Consider the following 16,738-nt stretch of genomic DNA (forward strand, 5'->3'; position numbering starts at 1 on the left):
CAAGAAAGTGAAAGAGTGAAGCAGAAGAAAAAGGTATGTCGTGCTCCTGAAATTATCCTTGTGCACTTGTTCTTCTGGTGCTAGTTACAGACTACAGAATTAGAAATATATATGGGAACATGCAGAAGATTTGGGAAAAATCAGATACGTTGTAGGCAAAAGATGTTATTCAAGAGAGATGTATCGATATGATCCAGCTAAAGATAACTCTTTCCCTATCTTGCTCTTTAAAGCTGGATGTTATATATTAACATCTGAAATCATTAAACATACTATATTGCCTGCCTGTACTCAATATTGTTGCAAAGTTGGTGAATGTGGAGAGAGGTGTGTTCACAATGAATTGCTGTCTTTAAGAAAACTAAATGGGTTTTAATGAGAACTCAATTTCTTGAAAGAATCATAGTATTGATGGGAATTACAAAGCAGTAATTCACTGAATTCATCCTTAGTGGAATAGCTGCTGTCCTCACAATGCGCCAACTGTTCAAGCAAAACAGATTTGAAGACTTCTTTAATGGAAGAAAGTTCTTAATATCAGTTATGAAGTTCTTGTGTAATGATTTCTTATGAATGCATTAATAAACCTAACTATAATGCACTAACACCTAAATATTAAATGTTAAGTTTGGCTCTTTACAGGTGTTTCTGACTTAGAAACCTGACAAATGAAAAAAAAAGATAAAAGACATTTTATTCTGAATAAGTACTTTTAGCTCTTGACCTCAATGCACATCGAGACTGCAACGTATAAGTTATATGTCAAAAAATAAAAAGCTTCACCTTTTAAAGCACAATTTGCCAACTTGTTAACCCAGCACCTGCCACTGGACTGACTGAAACAGATCACACACCAAGACAGTACCAGTTAGATTAGAGTATTTGCTGTTTTCAGAATTAGGCAACTGGAGAGCCATAGACAAGAATATCAACTCTGAAAGGTATATATAATAGCTGACAGACAAAAGTGTAAATATTTATCTTTTTGCAAACTGGAAGGATCTCTAGATGTGCTGAAATATGCATCTCTGTGCCATTTCTCAGTGTTCCCTATGTCTGTCTCTATTGCTAGCACCTGAGCTCCTACTAATATCATGGGGCATTGAAAGTGCATCTCTATTCTCATGAAATACTACCCTGTAGTTCTCAGCCATGGATGCTGAAACCTGGGTTATTCTGTTTGGTCTTCTTGTGACTACCTCTGCTCCTTGCAGATCCATAAGCTAGATGGTGCCAAATCACTTGGCAGGACAATTCAAACACTCTCGCGTGAACGAACAGGGATAGTGGTGGTTCCTGACTCACAGCTCTCAGTCCCAAACAAAACATTTTCTTCTACATAAAATTCTAATTTTTTTCAAAGCACTTGTTTTCACAGCTGAACTTCTCTGAACTTCACTTACACCATGTCAAAGCAATCAGAGAAGTAATTTCTTAAAACAGACCTTAGCAAATGCACGGAGATCATTTTAAATATTTGTAGATGGTTTTACTTCTCCGTTAGAATTTGAAAAGATATAATCTGGATAGAGAACCTGGTCAGGCTGAGCATAACTGGCATTACTACTTTTTCAGAAGGTTTTACATAAATGTAAGACTGTTTGCTGGCAGTGATTTTTGAGTCCCTTTTGCAGTTGGATTTATTCAAATTTCCCAGATTTATTTTATGAGAAAAAACTGCTTCTATAGTATGCAAAAGCAGATAAGGTCTTTGACATGCATTTTCAAATGAATATGTACTTACTAGCTCTGCTATTTAACTAAGCAATCAGTAACATTCAATCATTTGTGAAACCATAGTCAGAAAAAGAGGTTGCAGCAGTTTGTCAGGGGAAAAAACAATTCTGCTTCTGAAAGATCTGCTGAGTTCATCGCCACTGATCCTGTGCAGGGAATTGATGAAATACTCCAGTTCCTTGGCAATCTTTCATCTGCGAATAGGCACCATTCTCTCACTGTAAAGGAATAACCTTTTGAAGAAAGGTCTTTTGACTGAAAGTTTCCTTTCACTTACTAACTGGAAAAAAAAAGTAAATATTTAAGAAAAGATTTTTCTGAAAAACAGCAATGCTGAGCAGATAAGATGCATAACTGACCTGTTAGTGAAGTTGTCTGTCCATAGCTCAATGGCACATGACTCTGCTAATACCAATTTTGACAGCTATCCATATCAGCCGTCTCAACAATGCACCATAGCACTATCTTGTTATACTCCAAAGTGGGTACTGAGGTATCCTAAATTGTAGATCATGATTTCTGAATCCAGTAATTTGACAGTCTACAGAAAATCTGTCCATTTTCAGGACAGAATATGTTCCTATGAATTTTGAGCTGATCAGCAGCTGGCAACAGAATCAAATGAGCATTCCAGCTAAACTCCATGTAGAGAAAGCTCATCCAAATTATTAAGAACAAAAAATGTGCACAAGAGCAAGATATAAATGCTTCATCCTCAGGGGAAGAACTGATAGAATAATCCAATCACAGAAAACAGGCACAGAAACCTCTGCTTCCTGAATTTATCTTTCATGGAACATTTCTTCCATTAAATACTTTCATAATGAAGTTCAATTACTTGAACAGAAAAATGTTAAATTGTATTCCTGACGTCGGCATTTATCAAGGTATAGTACAAACAAACTTCCTCTGAGTATTAGACGTCCCTTAGTAGAACCCTCAAACTGCAGTGTTTGTAATCCTACAAAATAAAACCATTATTATAATGATTCTTTACCTGATTCTGAAAAAAAACATAAAGCAAAGTTAGAGCAATGTTTACTTTGAGAAGTAGTTTTGAGGCCTAAAACTACTAAAGACAGTACGTTATTTAATACCGCACTCCAAGGCAATTTAAAAATAGATCCCTACGGCTCCATTACTAGTAGTTTATGGAGTCTTCTCCTCAAAAGTTCACATACGAGTTCACAGGAAGTAAAAGGAATCATTGAATGAATTTTGTTTCTATGACAGAAGTTAAAAAATACACAAGAGCTTAGTCATATTCCTTAATACTTTGGCCACTTATTAATAAATTTGAATTCCCATATTTTCTTAACTATCTCTAACATATCATGTAAAGTCAGCAAGAAATCTAAAGTAGTTATGTAACTATGCAGGAAAAAAGATAAATACCACCAATACAGTAAATTTACTATGTTTAAAAGCTTATTGTTTGTTTTTCAAGGGTTACCTCAACCATTCTACAAAATATCACAAGCAGGACTCAATTATCTTAGCGACCTCTGTACGTGACACTTTTATCTAGATAAAAGCTCTGCCACCTTAACCTGAGACTTGAAAGTCTTTGCTCAGATGTTGTTTTATTCCTGGTTTTGGATTAGTTTAGAGTGCTCTGTTCTGCAGCCACACAAGACAGACCTGAACTAGCCCATAGTGTTGTAGCAAAGGGCAACCAACTCTGAAGTGCCAATGCGATGAAACAAAATCTTTTTTGCTGCTACCACAAATAGAGTTAGGAACGCTCACAGGGAGAGCTAGCTACACAGACCTGACCATTGTTTTAGGTGAGGTTTCAGAGCAAAATTCATTTTTAAATTCAGAGATATCAGGTCTCTTTAATTCAAGCATGAGGCAAAAGCAGTAAAAAAAGTCAAGCCAACCAACCTCTCAATCCTAATACCAGTAAAAGGACTTAGAAAAGCAAATGCAAGTTCAAGGGTCTTACCCAAAGCTTTGTGACACAGCCTCTGTGCAAAGCAGCCCAGAAAAGCACAGCTGACATTAAGTAAGCTCACACAGATGATGGGAAACCTCATCACCAACAGCAGATCTGCAAGGAATAGTTTATCCTATCATTTAAAAAGCAATGTCAATTAAACTATAATGACCTCTTGTAGCAAGACTCAGCTAAGTAGTTTTCAGTACCAAGATAGATTAAAAAAAACTTCTCAGTAATGCTGCACCCCACCAGAGCCTGCAGTGCAGTCCTTGCCAAGGGTGCAGCACCTGACAGCCCTGCAGGGCTCTGGCTGCCTGGGCCATATAGCACTTCAGTTTCTCAGGCAGTCTGGGACAGCAGTCTGGCTCAGACAGTTTTTCCACAACTTTTGTGGGGGAAAGATAGTATTAATTTCATGCGAATTACTCATTTCAACAGTCTCAAACAGCTGAAATCACCAGGAAGGCAATGATAGCCACGAACATTTCCCCCGCGCTGGTAGCCACCAATACATGCATTTACACTGCTGAGAGAACACGAACAGCTCAAAGCAATTTTCTCAAGGTGAGAGGCCAAAGCAACAACAAAATTGCCAGCAACAGAAGCCTCAATTCCCAGAGAAAGGATTCCCACAGTTGTATAGAAAGTAATGAATATCAATTCCATGGCAATATTATTTACATCCTAGGAGAAAGAGGCTCAAACCTCCAGAAGTTCACAGGAAAGACAGAAAAATGTGAGCCAGAAAACAGACTGGGGAAAAGACCTGTTCAACACCTATACCTGTGTCACGTACCTCATTTCTCTTTAGCACTCCTGCCGTGGGAAGATTTGCAAAAATGAAAATGCTCTGGGCTCTGCTCCTGCTGAGCACTCTCCTGGGTGCCCACACGGCCCCCTCCCGGCGTCCCTCCTGTTACAAAAGGGCTCTGAAGGACCACAACTGCCACAGCATCCCCAAAGGCATGGAGAACCTTCGACAAATCGGTGGAAGCCTGCAGGATCACTTTTGGGAAGGGAAGGGCTGTGAGACTGTCTGTTACTGCAACTTCAAGGAACTGCTCTGCTGTCCAAAGTAAGGTTACGCTCAGTTCATAGAAACTTGCCGAGTTCTGTACAGCCACCCATTATATTTCCACCGCTTTACAGTGTCCACTGGAGGAACAAGCTGCCGTGTTAAAGAAACACATCACTTGAGGTGGTTTGAAACTATATCAAGATATAGCCAATTACCTAGCACACTGGCAGTTTTCAATTCTTGTTTTTCAGGGCCTCACCTGGGACATGCTTAGCATACTTTGTAAGCCTGCAAATGCCATTGGGAAGGGATTTAGCATTGCAATCACCCAGCTTTTGACTCTTCTGCCAATAACTGTTTAAACTAACAACATGAACTACAAATCCTTATTCACAGCAGTTTGCAATGAAGATGTTTTCAGGACCATAAACAAAGCCATTTGATTTCTGTTAGCCAATAAAGAGTTATGCTACTATTCCAAGGCATGTGCATATATGTCGGCTGAATAAATGATTCTGTAAAGACAGCTGTTTAAAGTAGGAAAGCAAACAGGGGGAGAATAGGTTTGCAAATGCCTGCAAGGGTGGAAAAAGATTTGGAGATTTAGCCAACGCTTTGCACGCTGGCTGACAGTGTTGACAAAGCAAAACAGAAAATCTCATGGAATGTGTTTTCGTTGTTGTTGTTTTACAGAAAGAATGTGCATCTCAATAAAATTAATATTTAGTCAATAAACACCACCAGCCTGTACTAGTTTGAAGACATAAAATATATTAAGAGATTATTTCCATTCAGCTTTCCAGCAATGTCTTTTCTTCAAGAAATTTAGATTAAAACATCAACGCTTCACAACTTCTTAATACTCCAGGGACATTATAATGTGATGGCTTTATATAGGCAAGCAAAAATAACTTTTTATACGAGCTCCTCTTGTCACCCAAGTTTCTCAAGTCCCTTAAGTCCAATAAAAGATAACTTGTCCATACTCCTGTAGCGGACTAGATTTGAAATGAGTGAGAATGACTCCTAAAGCTAGAAATCTAAACATTTAAACTAAGAGCACGGTTTAAGTAAATTTTTCATATTTCACTCTACATAAAACCAGATATAGTGCCCTCACCCTGAAGCACACTTCGGGTTTCCAGCTTTAACCTGAGCTTTGAAAGCCTCTTACTTTGATACAAATACACAAGGAGGTCTTCCTTCATCCATCTTAAGGTACAGAAGACCTACTTTGTGGGTCCGCTCTCAGGACACATTGCACTAAGCAGAATACACGCACGTGCCAAAGTTCTTTATAATATATAATATTTTGTAAGTTTAACTTCGCAAATCTAAAATACCATGCTAGGGTCCTGGCACACTGGTCAACCAAGGGAGTTTTTGCCATCACTTCTGAATCAGGCCAGCAGAGGTAGAAACAGTGTCTTCATACAGACCCACAGCTGCATTTGCATAGCTGGAAGGGCATCCCATATACACAGTAATCACACATACAACCCATCAAAAGCTAACAAACATAGAAATGCATGTCACGGTAAAGCTCTAACAATTATTAAAATATCTAAATCTCTTTCAGGGAGATTTTCTTTGGACCAAAGGTATCTTTTGTGATCCCCTGCAACAGTGAGTGATCAACATCAAGTCTGCCAGTGAGGACAACAGACATCATTCTGCAATCGCATAACAACACTTTCAAGGGGAAAAATAAAGCCGATGTCAAGCAAAAATAAATAATTTTTTTAAAAAAAACACCTCTCTCTCTAAACACATTGCAGCACCTCTTTTTACACTGGAGAAAAATTTCCTTTCTTTACCTTTTTGGAATATGTAAGAAGTTCTTCTTTTGAATTTGGTAGCTGTTAATTAGCTCCATATATCATGTGAAAGACTGTACAAGTGCATAATAGTCTTAATATTCAGGTCCCAGCAAAAAGCCTACCTTTTTAATAAGCGCAACATTCTCAAATAGTTTTTATGAAGGAGCTTCAAAATTAAGCCTTCACATGGTTAAGAACAACTCTTGCAGGAATCTACTGCATTGCAGCTTCCTATCGCTTTATTGCTGCTATGCAGTTAATGTTGGTTTAAGCTGACACTATTCAGTACCTAGCACTTCCATATGTAGGTTCCCACCTTCTCCCTGGCCATCTTGGAAAAAAAATAAAAACATAACTCACAAACTCACACCATTCATCTTTGAAAATTCCACCGAAAAAAAGTTAAAATTCATATGTAGTAAAGTACATGTAGAGGATGATTATGTCTAATTTTTCAGCTGCATATGAAATCTTAAATTAGGATGAACATTGAACTCTTAGAATACTAAAACAGCAGTGATAGCACGTATATATACACACACATATATTCAGAAAGAAAGTCAGACTGACACAGGGTCAGTTAAGGCAACGTAAAAATACTCACTTAAGCAGCTTTTGGATCAAGCCTCATTTGAAATACAGTACCTGGGAATTAAAGTTAAAAACCCAGCTTTTTATTTTTAGGATAACTCTGTAGGGAAACAGTTGGGTAAATGAAAACAGAGGTAGCTACAAATATTGGAAGTAATCATCTTAATTTAAGAGTTATTGTGATCTAGCCTATAGATATACAGTTACTTCTCAATACCTGCTGGCACTGTTTACAGTATCAGAGAAAAGTAGCCAATAATTTATGGCCGCTTATAAGTTTAACAGTGGCCATCTGAACAAGCCAGGCTTAGAGGCAGTAAACTATCTTACTGCCTTACAAATGGTAACTCTTTAGCTATCAAGTCAGCCACATGAAAAGCATGTAGTACTGAGGTCACTATTTTTACCCCCTCAAATCAGTATATTGTTAACCTAATAATTTTACATTACACTGAAAACTGCTAGCATCAGAGTACCAAACTTATTTCACATACCATATGAAACATCAATGCCTTTTTCTGTTAGTAAACAAGGGTTGGATAGGGGTAGCAGTGGCTTGATTATACATAGCTAATAATAAATGTCTCAAGTAAATCTGCATGTACCATTTGCCAAGTAATTTTTAGGCTACTGGGTGTTAAACAAACAGTTTGTTTCACTAGGCTTTTTAAGCCTGGTTTGTGTAATTATTCCTGAGTCATTTGGGCTTCCTACCAAATAATCAATTAAGGAAAAAATAATCTGGCAACTCACAGTTGAAATATCCAAAGTCAGCGTTTTGCTAAGAAAACATATCGTATCCACTCTTGTGCAAAGTCCTCTATAAACTTCTAGTAGTAGTAAGTGCAAGCAGCTCCTGCTGGTCATGCCGTCTAGTTCCTGTGTAAATCATGTTGCATATGCCTATCATCCATAGCTTTCCAGAGCAGGAGCAACAAGAACTGAGGCAGATACACAGCTAGGTTGTAAAGTCAGTAAGTGGTTTTCAGTTACTTCCCCTTCCACCACTACTGACTTGGAAAAATCCACAATCTGCTGGAAAAAAAAAGTTTTGCCACTTTCCACATGCAGCAGGATAGGGTCACTTAGGCTACTACTTTAAGACAAATTCCCTATAGAAAATTGCTTTTGTTTCTCCCTGCTCTCCTTCCCTCCTGAAAAAGCTTCTACAGGTCCTGCCAGACCTACGTGCAAACATTCATCCCTGTCCTCCATACAGTAAGCTGTAAGAGAGAAAAAGCCTTTATCCTTCAGGTGTCCAATTCATGGCCAGATTTCCTGGCTGCTTCTCCAACTAACAGTTCAAAGATGACAAATTCAACTTGTGCAAAGAACATTTAGTAAACAATTTTGCAGACACTACTGTGAAAAGGGTACTGAAACATCTCCCAAGAAATACCAACTTTAGCCACAACTAGTTAGATATCACTAACCAGTTTGAACTTAGGCCATCACTGCACAACTTCAACATGGAAAGATCTAAGACACTGCAAGTGAAAGAAATTAGGCCACTTATAGCTCTTGGGAAGGCAGCCAGTTTGAGTTTAGGGTTTATCATCATTCAGTTAAGCAACAGAGTGCCACAGGTCAAAATAGCAGAACGGAGCATCTTGGTTGCAGTGATGCCAAGAAAGTAGTTTTCCCAAAAAAACTCACAAGATTAACATCCATCAGTTTAGACCAGAGATATACTCTCTCATTTTTCCCTAATTAAGAAATAGCCTTTAAACATCTGATAAGGTTAAAAGTTGCAACAAATGCTAACTGAACAAACTGAAGCCATGTCCTCCTCTGCTTTAAGCTTCTCCTTCTGCCTTTTCTTCAACCCACGCACTCAGTTTAACACAGAAAGAAATATTTCATGTACCGCACATTTAGAGTAGCACAATAACTAGCAATGAAATCGAAGAAGTCATACATAATCCTGTCTTCAACATCACAGACTTTACTAAGATAGCCAATTATATATATTTCTCATGGTACCTTATGTTTCAGTGTGTTATTCGTTTTTGTTTTTAAACAGGCCTGAGTTAATGCATGTAATGAACAAGAAACAGCATGCCTATTAGAAGATACCGTATGAACCCAGCATAAACTCAGTCTGCAGTTCTCCAATTAAGTTCTCAGCAGCAGTCTACATAGATGAATGGGAAAAAAATGTCAGCAGATACAGGATTTTTTTCCCAAGTGGAAGATTTCTCAGCACAGTAAGCTGCAGCAGTCTTTTCATCCATACTTATGGCTTTGAAATTCAAGAACCGCATTTTTTTTTTCCTTTTTAATATCGGAGCAGGAAGGCCTGAGTGCTTGGAAGCACATATCTGAGCAATGACAAGATGAATGAACAAATCAGAAAAGCTGCATCAATTCTTGTTTCCAAAGAGGAAAATGAAAATGTTATTCAGCAATTTCTGCCCTGCTAACAACTGGAACTGTCATTTAAACCCTTTTACTTTAGGAAAAAGAACCTATTGCCAAGTCTGCCACTTTTTTTTTTTTTTTTTTAAAAGACAGCATTGCATTATGAGAACTTGAAGTACATTCATAAATGTATTCTTGGTAGATTTTAATTGAAAAAAAATTTCAATCATTACATAAGGAATTAAAGCTTAATTATTAAGAATAAGTAACTCACCAAATAAGTTAGACACATCCACTTGAGCAACAGTATCAGTGATATTTATTTAAAATAGTTTGCTGAGGAAGTTTGTTTCATAAGAGATGGTTTTCAAACAAATCAGCAAGGTTATGAAAAATAAAACAGAGAAACTCTCTGGGGAGGAAAAAGTTACAAAGAAAGCTTTTGCATATCAACAAAAACCCTCAGTCTTTTGATTTGCAGCGTGAGTCTCAGTCCCAACCTTTTCTGCCTAGTGAACACCACTATCCATCTTTAGATCTGGTTTGTTCTTGTCATTCTTCACTGAGTAGATGAAATATGTTAAGGTGTCCTTTTCATTCACTGGAATTGTCCTAAAATGGCAGCCAATTATCTACAAAGGAAGAATGCAAGGAAATTAAATAACCACTTTTATATGCAGAAACGGAAGATTTAGATTTAAATAGACTACATTAAAGAAAGTTTAAGAGCTTGATCAAACAGCTTAAAATTAATAAAGGAAACCCCACCTCCCTTCAAAAGTCTTTACTAGTCATACAAAAGTTAGGATAGGAACCATTTTATTGAGAACTCTGAAACAAATACAGCAGATTGTACCCTAATTTCCAAAGTAAAATGCACAGAAAATTGTCAGAAAAAAATAATCAATTCTCACAACAAGCAAAGGAGTATCATTACATCTATGTAGTCAGTGCTTGAATCCTATAGAATGTGTAATGACTATTGAATATCAACAAAACTACAGCACAGAAATTAGGCTACTACTCATTACTCAGGCTGAAGGGGAGCCTGTATCATATAGAAAAATGCAAGATCCGATAAAAGAATTTTCAAGACTGATTATTGAACATTCAACTCTTCAAAACAGAGCTGTCAGTGATAAAAATTCACCATGGTATACATACAAAAATGTCAACTTCTACAGTTCGAGTCACTTCTGTAATTCCAGAAGTTTTTTTTTTCTCTTCATCAAAATGGACTGTCAGCTTTATAAGTACTCAAATTGACTGACTGCTCCAGTCTGTTCTCTGGCTTTTTGCAGAACACTTTTTTGGACTAAAATTAGCAAGAGGAAGGGAGGAGAATGGGACTGCTCTTTGAACTACCACAAGGTACAAGCGTTTAAAACAATTAGCAAGTTAGAAAGCTTTTCAAACCCCGCTTGAAAAAAAAAAGTCAGTTTGACAAAGCCCTTTAACATGGAGTTTTAAGTAACAGCATAACAGCTAGCAGATTGACCATTGTACATTAGGGTAGGTTACAAGAAATCATATGGACTATAAAGTAAGGAAGCTCTGTGGCTATATCTCACAAAGACCAGTAGGTCAGTCAAAGCACGTGACAGAAGCTTTGCCTATTCACATGAAGCAGCACAAGAAGAATACGCTATTGCAAACATCTCATGAGATGTACCTAAAGCAGACCCTTAGGAATGCCAGATTTACGGGGAAAAAAAAAATCACTTGTGCTTTTTCAAATCAGTCCTGCTAAATCAAGAACTAGCTGTACATCAAGAAAACACCAAACTGGTTTTAAATTCTTACTCATAGAAGCAGCAGCAGCATTGTTCTTTTACAGCTTGGCCTTGAGATCTCTCATACATTTAAGAACCTTGGCTTTAATCCACACTGCTTTGTAAAGAGATCAACAAAATGTCTGCACTGAAGTACAATTGAGCATTACTGCATAAAACTGAAAAGGTGGCAGCTGTACTTCCCTCCTGAGAGGGTCACCAGTGCTTCCACGTATTTATATCAGCAGTCTGTAACTGCATCTTAGCAGTGCAGAAGAGTTCCTTTAAAACTGCACTCCCATACAGTAAAGATACACATGGCTGTGGTCACTGCTTCATCACTTTTAGAAATATTAATGATAAAAAAATTCATAAAGTTCCATTCTGTGACAAAAGAATCCAGTTTTTAATTAATAGAAATTAATGATCAATAGAAGTCTGTTTTTCAGGTTTCTGTACTTTCTACATAGAAACGTATGTAGATATTAACTAGGGTTTTAAAGCTAAGCTTGAACCTTACTAGTATTTCATTGCTACCTCTCAGTTTCCAACTATTGTCAGCAGGACTCTTAAGCTGAAGGTGTGACTGATGCACAGGCTATAAATCCACGATTCTATGATATTCAGAGAGATGCAGATCACCTTACTGTTCAACTCAGCACTTTGTGTTTTTAAGCAGCATACATTCCTTCCTAAAGTTAACAGTCCCTCCTCTGGAAAGAACTTTTACTTTTGATTTACTTGGCTCAGGAGCCACAGCCAATGAAGGAAGCTAGATAAGCTGCTCCGTTTTGTTCTCATAAAATCCAGATTACACATGCACTTTATGCAAGGATCATATTGTAGAGAGAAGAAACACACATGCCATAGCAAGTTGCATTCTCTATTATGGAACAAACACTCATACGTACTTCAACAAGCTGTGCTTTGTTAAGTCCTGGTCTGGTCTGTAGCTTGAAGTGTCTTTTGTACCTTCGAAGTGTGTTTACTTGTAACTGATATAAATCAACCTAGAAGAAAATGAGGAAAGGGGAAGAAAGCAATCTAACGTTACTGATAAGGTTTCACTTATTAATAGCTTGCCTCTCAACATTTTAGGATCTCACGCATACAAAAGCATAGACTGTCAGCTCTGAAGATCTCATTTTGACAAAAAAAAAACACAGAACTCCACCCCACACCTTCGAGCAAAAAGAAAAAACACTCCAGTTCAGTTTAAGAGCAGTTTATTGTTACTGAACATGGCTCTTCCTCCCGTTATCAGCAGACAGTGTTTGTAACTCACTACTGTACTTTAATATTTTCTTTTTTTTTCCTGTTTGTTCCCAGTTTTGAGCATGATAGCACAAAGCCCAGTAACAAATTTTACATAACATCTGATTCAAAGAATGCCTCTGTACTGAGATTTCAGCCATCAAATTTTACACAGGTTACATGCAAGATATAGCACAGCTGTACCATGAGACAGCATGCATTATAACCGAGAAAAAGTCTAGAGTGCAAAGTTCTCTGGCTTGAGGTGAGAGAAGAAAACAGCTGCTCCTGGTCTCCAGACATATCCCTGCTACATAAGCACAACACAGGAGGTACGTGCACAGGCATCGTTGCGCAAAACTATTTTTCAGTGTGAGTTGACAGTTGAGAGAATTGCACAAGCTCCTTTCAGGGATATAAATACACAACCGCAACCCAGTACTCCCTTAGTTTTAAATCCCACAAACTCTGAACAACAGTCACTTCTCCCACCAACAGCTTACCCTCCTAGACAATGCAAAAGAAAGTGAAATCAAAAGACTGAGGAGGAAAGTAAGCTGACAAAACAGGCTGAATGAGAAGTTCTGTTAGGTCAGTTGCTATTGCAGCAGCATTCTCCAAACTTCCTGCATTAAAGATCGGTTAAGGCATTCACTTCTACTTTAAAGCCACTTAGCAGTCTCAACTATGGAATATTTCAGGCAACAACAGTGCTAGTGCCTACTTGGTAACCTTGCTAGATGTGACACAATGCTGCCTTACATGCAGGAGGATGGGCATCCTTTGGTACTCAAGCCAGCCGTACTGTGGAAACCTCTTCCTCCTGGTAGGAATCACTAACATCTAGTGATGGCCAAAACTCAGGCGGAAATTGGAAGGCCATGCAGGTGCTCAGAATATTTTTTCCCTTAGTAAACTGGATAGCAATTGAAAATAAAAGTGGTCAAGAGCCAACAAGCATGAAAGGTGTATAGTGACCACATGGGAAGTGCATACTACTGTTGCCCAAATGGCTAGCTGAAATGCCTCAAAAATACTACCCTGACAGCTTTCTTTCCTGCAGTAGTACTATTAAAAATACACTTGCTTTTTTGTTCTAGAGATATCCATCAGTTGCATCATACTTTATTATTCTTGTCTGGGAAAACAAAACAGGCTCGCTGAAGAGCTGCAATTACCACTCTGCCAGACAGCTACCTAAAGCCACACAGAATATTAGGTTTAAAGAGGACTTTCATAGAAGCGATCCAACACGTTTACCGACAAAAGACACAGTCCAGCATTGAACTACTTTCAATCCCCTAAAATCCTCTTAGTCAGAGCCTTCAAACTGGAGCCATGTGCCTTCAGGCAGGGATTCTTGTACTAAGTTTCATCACTTATATTGCTGATGTCTGCAGATGCTGACCATAAGGATGCCATTAAATTAACACTTACGGAGCAATTTCAAAAGAACGCTTTAAAAATCCCTCTTGGAGGAGACCAGGTAGGCTCTGCTCAAAATTAACACACAGGTCGTAGCAGAAATAATCCAGAGCACATGTAGGAAGAAGAGAGTCCTAGGTGCATTCTCTCCCGTTATATTATTGGAAAACATTTGAGAGCTATGGATCACTTTTGTAACGGGTGATGTTTCACTGGTCTGCAGCACAGAAAGCAAGCAGGAAAAGTGCCATCCTTCTCAGCTCATTTCAGGTACAGCTCCCTGAACATCACTTCCCCCAGCAAGGGCTAAACACAAAGAGCTACTATTACCAAACTTTCAGTTAGACTAAGGTAACAGGGTAACTGCAAGAACCATCTGCAACACATTTTGTATGACAGGCAAGGATTGGAGGGATGGGGCAGTGAAACATTTATATCCCAAGTATCATGTGCAATTCCCTTCAACCCCTGCAAAGACAGGTTTTGCTAATACGTAGCAAAGCACAACTTTTAGTAGGACTGTGGAGACAAATCACTTCAGAAGGAGGAAGCTGGAAACAGCAGTTACCTGAGAGAACTAGCACACACTTAAAAACATTCTAGAAAGTCTTGTTCATTCTGTTCTGCACAACTAACACAGAGAATACACTGCAAAACTCAGTCAGCTTTGGTTGTATTAGAAACGGAGTGAACCAGGAGTCAGCCCTTTCCCCGCTCCCCAAACTAAAGCTGTAAGAGTGGGAAAGCAGATCTGCGCAGACTCAGCAGTAGGTAAGAGCAAGCTTCGCGTAACTATTAGAAAGAGCAACTGTTTAACTACCTCTGGAGTGTCGATGTCTTGCACTGGTGAGTCACCATCATCATCACTGCCTTTCCTCTTTCTTCTATTCCTCACGCTCTGAATTAAGTTTTTGTGGAAGTCACAGATATAAAGATGTCTCGCCTAAAAGAGCAACACCGCAGCTTTCAATCAAATCCGCGTAAACACCTCCTGGGCGTCCGACAGAAACGCGCACACGGCGATATGCTCTCGGCAAGCCCCTTAACAGGGCTCAGGGAGCTTTTCCACCCGACCCCGCCGAGGGAAGGAGTTGCTGTGCTGCAGAGCCCTGCCGCCGGCTGGGCCGGGGAGCGGCGAGGCGCTGCAATGGGCTGGCTCGGTGCGAGGAGCGCAGCACAGACACGTACAGCCCGCCCTCCGGCTCGGGGATCGCGAAGCAAACAAGCAAAAAAAAAAAAAAAAAAAACAAAAAAAAAAAGGAGAGAGAGAGAAGCCAGCAGGAAAAGCCGCCTCACGCTGTTTGGAAGACAAAAATCCGGCTCTCGCCCCGCATATCCCCCCCCCGGGCTCCCACCGCCTCCAAGGTCAAGCAGCACGCAGCTTTACCCCCAGCTCCCCTCTGTAGGGCCGCGCTGGTTCCGCCGGGGCTCCCCACGTGTGGGGCCGGGGCCGGGGCCGCTGCCCAGCCCCGTGCCGAGCCGTGCCGCGCCCGATGGCTGCCAGGCGGCGGTGCCCGGAGGGAGCCGTGCGGGCGGCGGGACGAGGCGGGGCGGCCGCAGCCCCGAGCTAACGGGGCTGGGGCAGCACCGGGGACCCCGGCAAACTCCGGCACGAGGAAATAAGAAAAAAAAAAAAAAAGGAAAAAAAAAAAAGAGGAGGGTGAGACGAGGCTGCCACGCCGCTGGAGGAAAGAGAGAGAAAAAAAAGGAAAGAAAATCACTAATAAAAAAGGCAGAACTTTAAGGAGGGAAGCGAGCTGTTGGGGAGAGGCGAGAGGGGCCGGGCTCGCCCCGGTGCCGCCGGCCCGTGACTCACGCTCTTGTCCAGCTCGATCTTGACCTTCTTCTGCGAGATGCTCTTCTGGATCCGCTTGCTGAAGCTGGCGTTGCCGGCGGCGCGGCCGCAGCGCTCGCCCTCCTCCCGCAGGCAGCACAGCTGCCCGGCCCCGGGGCCGCCGGCACCGGCGGCGCCCGCCGAGCCCGCGGCGGCACCGGCACCAGCACCAGCACCGGCACCGGCGGCCGAGCCCGGAGCCAGCCCCGGCGGCGCTGGCGGCGGTGGCGGCGGAGGTACCTCGGCGGCGGATCCCGCGCTGCCCAGCGGGGCGGCGGCGGCGGGGTCGGCCCCCCGCGGGGTCACCTCCTCGGGGGCGAAGCCGTTCATGCCCGGCGCCAGCCCCGCGGCGGGGCGCTCCCGTTCCCCCGCTCCCGTTCCCGGCCGGTGCCGCCCGAGCGCCGAAGCCCCCCGCGGCTACCGGAGTGTCGGCGTCGCCCCGCGGGTCGCCCCACTTCCTCCTTCCCCCTCCGTCATGTGGGGACTCTTCAGCTGTTTCCTATGTAACAACAGCAACCTGCCCGCCGCCGCGCACCGCCCTCGGCCGCGCGGGGCGCCACGGGAAACGCAGTCCCGCCGCCCGCCGCCCCCGCCGCGTGGAGACGCCGGGGAAACTACAACTCCCGGCGTGCCCCGCGGCGGGATGGGGGCCGGCCATTTTGCGGAGGCGCCGAGCGCGCTGGCCGCGGCCCTCCCTCCCTCCGGGCGGCCCCCCCCCCCTCTGCCCGCCGCCGGGAGGCCGGGCCCGCCGTGCTGGGGCGGCGGCGGCGGCGGCGGCTCGGCCCCGCTCTTAAAAGGCCGCTCTCCCTTCCCCCGCTGCTGCGGGTCGCTCCTCCCCGGCCGTGCGGCCGTTGGGATTTGAAATGCGGGCGGCGGTTGCAGGCCGCGGGGGGCCAGAGGCGGGAAGGCGGGGGCTGAGGGATGAGGGATGAGGGATGGCGGCGCCTCCCGGCGCTTCTCCCGGCTCGGTTTCTCTCCCCCGGA

At 42.0% G+C, this 16,738-nt stretch overlaps 2 protein-coding genes across 2 annotated transcripts; one reads left to right on the forward strand and one right to left on the reverse strand.

Annotated features, from left to right (window-relative positions):
- The first annotated feature begins 4,518 nt into the window (after positions 1 to 4,518).
- Positions 4,519 to 6,331, forward strand: SCRG1 (stimulator of chondrogenesis 1). Its single transcript, XM_035557949.1, has 2 exons — positions 4,519 to 4,754; positions 6,277 to 6,331. Exons 1-2 carry the CDS (start codon positions 4,519 to 4,521, stop codon positions 6,329 to 6,331), a joined length of 291 nt encoding a protein of 96 aa, XP_035413842.1.
- A 3,434-nt stretch (positions 6,332 to 9,765) lies between these two features.
- Positions 9,766 to 16,269, reverse strand: SAP30 (Sin3A associated protein 30). The gene is made up of 4 exons (XM_035557941.2): positions 15,737 to 16,269; positions 14,741 to 14,863; positions 12,153 to 12,251; positions 9,766 to 10,101 (listed from the first exon to the last, which is right to left on the reverse strand). The coding sequence occupies exons 1-4, from the start codon at positions 16,082 to 16,084 to the stop codon at positions 9,979 to 9,981; spliced, it is 693 nt and encodes a 230-aa protein (XP_035413834.1). The 5' UTR covers positions 16,085 to 16,269; the 3' UTR covers positions 9,766 to 9,978.
- Positions 16,270 to 16,738: the final 469 nt, after the last annotated feature.

The sequence above is a fragment of the Cygnus atratus genome, chromosome 4 (assembly GCF_013377495.2).
Source record: "Cygnus atratus isolate AKBS03 ecotype Queensland, Australia chromosome 4, CAtr_DNAZoo_HiC_assembly, whole genome shotgun sequence".
NCBI lineage: Eukaryota > Metazoa > Chordata > Aves > Anseriformes > Anatidae > Cygnus > Cygnus atratus.